The sequence below is a fragment of the Rhinatrema bivittatum genome, chromosome 13 (genome assembly GCF_901001135.1).
Source record: "Rhinatrema bivittatum chromosome 13, aRhiBiv1.1, whole genome shotgun sequence".
Classification (NCBI taxonomy): Eukaryota; Metazoa; Chordata; class Amphibia; order Gymnophiona; family Rhinatrematidae; genus Rhinatrema; species Rhinatrema bivittatum.
In genome coordinates this window covers 645,949-651,948 of record NC_042627.1, presented here as the reverse complement: position 1 = coordinate 651,948, position 6,000 = coordinate 645,949, and the positions used below count along the sequence as shown (strand labels likewise).

The 6,000-nt window shown below is 43.0% G+C and overlaps 1 protein-coding gene across 1 annotated transcript in view; it reads right to left on the bottom strand.

The window, feature by feature from the left end:
• Positions 1-1,460: 1,460 nt before the first annotated feature.
• CENPQ (centromere protein Q) overlaps positions 1,461-6,000 on the bottom strand; it is a 39,354-nt gene continuing 34,814 nt past the window's right edge. Inside the window, exon 8 of the mRNA XM_029574460.1 lies at positions 1,461-3,686. Coding sequence (XP_029430320.1) covers positions 3,534-3,686 — 153 coding nt within the window. The 3' untranslated portion in view covers positions 1,461-3,533. The remainder of the gene's footprint in view (positions 3,687-6,000) is intronic.

Here is a 6,000-nt window from a genome sequence, read left to right as displayed (position 1 = left end):
AGACAGAGGGACCCCACCTCAAATTGGAAGGGAGAATAGTACCAGAGGTTAAGACCCTCCAGCATCATCCAAAAATCCTGCTGTGGTTCATGTTCCGAGGAACAAAGGCGTGGTGGAGGGCACCATGAACCCACCTCAACCCCAAAGAAGGAGTACCAGGCTAGAATCCATGAGTTGGAATCAAGGTTGAAGGCCCTTCAGACCAGATTAGACTCTCCAATGAGGGCTGCTTCCCACCAGAAGAACTGGAGAGGGGAAGAATTGCATCAACCACCCTTTCTGTGAAGAAATACTTCCTGACATTGGTTCTGAGTTTTCAATCATGGCCCCTAGTTCTACTGATTTTTTTTTCCCCAACGTAAAAGGTTTGTTATTGATCATGGATCATTAAAACCTTTCAAGTATCTGAAAGTCTGTATCATATCACCCCTGCTCCTCCTCTCCTCCAGAGTGTACATATTTAGGTTCTTCAACCTCTCCTCATAAGTCATTTTATGTAGACCATCCACCTTTTTGGTCACCCTTCTCTGGACCGCCTCTATCCTGTCTCTGTCCCTTTGGAGATATGGTCTCCAGAAGTGAACACACTACTCCAGGTGAGACCTCACCAAGGCCCTGTATAAGGGGATCATCACTTCCTTTCTCTTACTAGATATTCCTCTCTCTCTATGCAGCCCAGCATTCTTCTGGCTTTAGCTATCGCCTTGTCACATTGTTTCACCGACTTCAGTTCGTTAGACACTGTCACCCCAAGGTCTCTCTCCTGCTCCGTGCACATCAGCCCTTCATTCCCCATCAAATATAGTTATTTCGGATTTCCACACCCCATAATACCATGACTCTGCATTTCTTGGCATTGAATCTCAGCTGCCATATCTTCGACCACTCATCCAACTTCCTTAAATCCCGTCATTCTCTCCACTCCTTCTGGCGTGTCCACTCTGTTGCAGATCTTAGTAGCAAAAAGGCAAATCTTACCTTCTATCCCGTCCGCAATGTCGCTCACAAAACAGTCTGCCAGCAGTCACCAAAGAGTGACACTCCGGGAATTGACACCAACAAGGAAGAATTTTACATCTACTGCGCCACAGGAAGGAAACAGACCGGTGAAAAGGGACCCAGCGCAGAAACAGCTGAAAATTGACCAGAATAAACTTTGAAAAGAAGAATGAAGAGCAGAGCTCCACTACCACAAGGCGAACGCTTAGTGGAAAAAGAAAGACTGAAAAGGGACCCCGCTTGGACGCATGGATAGTGGCAAGCTGGGCATGCTCAGTATCCGTGAGGATTAGCATCTTGCTTGTCCTAGCAGAATGAGGGGATCCTCTTCTTTCCACTTCTCATCTCAAAGCAGATTCCCCTTCCTCCCTGATCCCTCTCCAACTTTTCCTGCACCAATCACTAAGATCATCCTTTCCACCCAAGGAATTATATCAAAATAAATTATATAGACACATAACAAAAGTCAGAAAACTATTTTATTTTCATAAAGGGAAACAATGTACATTTAATATACAAATCTTTGTGCATTTATGCAAATACTGCAGAAATTCAGAAATTTTGCAATCACATTTTAAAACTCTGCTGCAGAACTCTAAGCTGCTGCAGGAGACTGAGTCATAGCAGATGAAGAGCAGGAAAGAGTATCAGATCTAGGTTGGAAAGAGGAGATAAAGGTCTGGGCATCAGAAACTTGCCCTGGGTTTAGTACATCTAGTTACAGCTCTGGGCAGGAGATAAAGGTCTGGGCATCAGAAACTCGCCCTGGGTTTAGTACATCTAGTTACAGCTCTGGGCAGGAGATAAAGGTCTGGGCATCAGAAACTCGCCCTGGGTTTAGTACATCTAGTTACAGTTCTGGGCGGGAGATAAAGGTCTGGGCATCAGAAACTCACCCTGGGATTAGTACATCTAGTTACAGTTATGGGCAGGAGATAAAGGTCTGGGCATCAGAAACTCGCCCTGGGTTTAGTACATCTAGTTGTTACAGCTCTGGGCTGTACTCCCTTCTTCAGGTCAGTTCAGAATGAATTAAAGATGTTGTCTATCCTATGTTGTATTACAATGGTGATGTTTGTTTTTGATGCTGTAAAGTGAAAGATGGGAGAGGGGTATTTGATGAGCTTGCAGAGGAGGGAGAGAAAGTAGAATTTACAGCCACAGTAGGAGTCTGGACTATGGCAGGAAATAGATGGACAGCAATGTTCTTATTAGGTCTCTTTCTTTGTTTCAAAGTATTTTATCATTTTAATTTCAAATATATTTGGGGTAGTTATGAAATTCATTTTTAGTAGCCTGATTGTACAATGACTGATGCAGTGGTCTGATCTGGAAAAATATATTCTCCTGCTCCCCGCCCCGAGAGTCACCTTGCTCTTTTCTGGAATGTGTCATCATCTTGGTTCTTTCAAGGGCTTAGTCTAAGTTCTGACCCATAGATAAATATATTTAGAGAGAGAAAGAAAGTGAAATATACGGTATGTATAGCCTCAGATTTGGTGATTGCTGGATCTGGATAAGTAGGGAATAATAGTTTTTTAGTGATTTGTCCTACAGAAGAGGATCCAATAGAGCAGTGGTTCCCAAACCTGTCCTGGAGTACTCTCAGCCAGCTGGGTTTTCAAGATATCCTCAATGAATATGCATGAGAAAATGTCATGCACTGCTTTTATAGCATGCAAATTTTATCTCATGCATATTCACTGTGGATATTCTGAAAACCTGATTGGCTGTCTGCTAGGGTAGGTTTGTGAACCTCTGCAATAGAGGACAGGTATTTTGTCCAACAGCAGCCTCCTCAAAACCAAACCTTCCATGCTGACTAGCTCGGTTACTCTGTTCTCAAACATTTGTTGTGAAGAAGCAGCTAAACTGAGTATGGGAGGGATTGCAGCTGGCAGAGACTTTCCCCAGATAGGAGAAGCAGCTTCCTCGCTGCTGCTGAGCAGAAAAGAAACAGGCCAGAGTCTTCACTGACACGGATCCTGAGAGGTGGGCTTGGCTGAGAACTACATATTGCAAGAGAGATAAGAGCAAGGAGGAGAAAACATACAGGGCAAAGGTAGGAGGCACTGGAAGATACAGAGCAGAGACCTCACCCTGTCACACGACTGCCACTGTGATGTGAACTTTGCAATCTCCAATGCGAATATCATTTAGAAAGTTCTTACATGTCAGAACCTGTAAATAATCCCATTTTTTCTGGCTCTTCCTGCTAGTCTTGCTGATCTTAGCCATTTGGGTATAATACATTTCCCTTAGAGTCATGTACGTGTTCATATGTTGTAAATTCCATGGCGTAGGGACTCGTGTGTGGCTGTAGAGCACTACATATGTCTAATAGCACTACTACAGAAATGGTAAGAAGTAGTGGAAGGATAACATCAATTACTACAACTCTATTACTAACCTATCCTTTATAGGAATTAGAACAAAGTGACTGGATTGTGGCTTTTGCTTTGGCATTAAGCTGATGAACCCCCATAATCTCACAGCTGTGCAAACCGTCGATAGGCCCCATGGAAGGCAGAACCTCACTGCTGTGCTGAGATGTCCAGCACGCCCAATTCCTCGGCTTTCACATAGGCATGTTCCAGGAGCATCCGCACTTTGGTTGCAACACCCGAGCTGTGTAGCGTATTCAGCTCTTTCAGCAGGCCCGGCTGCTCTCGGACATGCATGCCACTCTGAGAAGAAAGAACAGAAGGGACACCCTTAACCACAAGTCACTGATTTCAGATTCTCCCAATGAATGACATCAACAGCCCCACCCTTTCACTGCTTAAGGATATCTTCAAATTTTGTTTCATCTAAACACTAAAAACTAAATATTGTGTACATTTTTTACATGCATTTAGTATTAAAACAACAAGTAGGCTCTGATAGTTCACAGTTCCCCACACTGCAAGGGGCATTCCTTAACATCTTAACACATGAGAACAAAAACAGGTACAAAGAAAGAGAAATGCTACCCATGTATTACTGATAAGGCATGTTTGCAAATACGGAGGAACTCTGAGAACCTAAAATAGCAGGTAAGAAAATGTACTCTTTCCCAACAATCCCCAGGCCATGGGATGGGAAAAGTCACACCGAAAGCTGCGGGTTTTATACATCCCTACCAGCAGATGGAGGAAGAGAACAAAATGTAGGGCACTGCCACATATACGAGAGGGCTACCTGCAGTCCCTCAGTATTAATCAATACCCAAGCCAAGATAAGAAAAATAAAGAGCCAATGAGGCTCCCAACATGGATACCCCTGACCAACTAGATAACCATGCAAAAAATGTCGGGCACTGCCACATATACGAGAGGGCCACCTGCAGTCCCTCAGTATTAATCAATACCCAAGCCAAGATAAGAAAAATAAAGAGCCAATGAGGCTCCCAACATGGATACCCCTGACCAACTAGATAACCATGCACAAAACGTCGGGCACTGCCACATATACGAGAGGGCCACCTGCAGTCCCTCAGTATTAATCAATACCCAAGCCAAGATAAGAAAAATAAAGAGCGAACGAGGTTCCCAACATGGATACCCCTGACCAACTAGATAACCATGCACAAAACGTCGGGCACTGCCACATATACAAGAGGGCCACCTGCAGTCCCTCAGTATTAATCAATACCCAAGCCAAGATAAGAAAAATAAAGAGCGAACGAGGCTCCCAACATGGATACCCCTGACCAACTACATAACCATGCACAAAACGCTAAACCTAGAAACTGAAGCCAAAAAGTGACAAATCTGCTTTGCAAATAAATACCAATCACCAACCCAACCTCCGTTTCCTTCTATTATAAATATCAAGGAAACTCCCCGATGCGTGGTAATGTGCGGTTGCTGTATATAAGGGAACCTTTCTGATCCCCTCTTCTAATAGCTGCCGACTTTACTCTTTAAATGGTTTTATTTTTCTGTTTTCTGGTTTATACATTCCTTTATTTCATATTCCACCATGAACCGCGTCTGTAGCTTTTGTTTCAGTAAGTATCCTCCCCCTGGCGCTCAACCCGACCTTTAGCATTCACGCTCTTTTAAATGAATACTTATCGGTTCTGCCCGAACTCCTGTGCTTCTGTAAAGTCGAAGCCGCCTGCCCGACACCGGCCGGGTTTCCACTGCTTGTCTGCATCAAGGACCATGGAGGGATCTTATTTACTGGCTTACGGTTCATAATATGATCACATTTTTAAAACCTTTGGAAATCTATGTTATAGGTGTCCAGAGGTTTTAAAAAATGTGTTTAAAAATATTGTAAACAATAACAATTTGTGATTAAATATTATGTATGGAGATTGTATTGTTAACAAAATTCTAATAATAAAAATACAGAAATTTAAGAACATAAGAAAATGCCATACTGGGTCAGACCAAGGGTCCATCAAGCCCAGCATCCTGTTTCCAACAGTGGCCAATCCAGGCCATAAGAACCTGGCAAGTACCCAAAAACTAAGTCTATTCCATGTAACCATTGCTAATGGCAGTGGCTATTCTCTAAGTGAACTTAATAGCAGGTAATGGACTTCTCCTCCAAGAACTTATCCAATCCTCCCTTAAACCCAGCTACACTAACTGCACTAACCACATCCTCTGGCAACAAATTCAAATTTGATTATATGTATTAAAATTGTAGTAGTTAAATACCATTAATTAGTGTATATTATATATATCTATCTATATACATACACACATACATATCTATCTATATACATACACATACATATCTATCTATATACATACATATATATATACATACATATACATACATACTGACACCATGCCTGCCTAGGGGTATGGGCTCCCTCCTGCCACCCCCGGTGGAGGGCAGAATATGCAGGGGATGTAAAATCTTTTTTTTTTTTTTCATTTTCCTCTGAGCTGTACTTGCGATTGTTTTTTGTTTGTCTTCCAGGTCTTTTCGCCGCATGGTGTGGCCAAGGTCCAGTGGCCTATGTGCTGGCTTTCTTCCGGGCGCGGTCACAGTAACATGCAG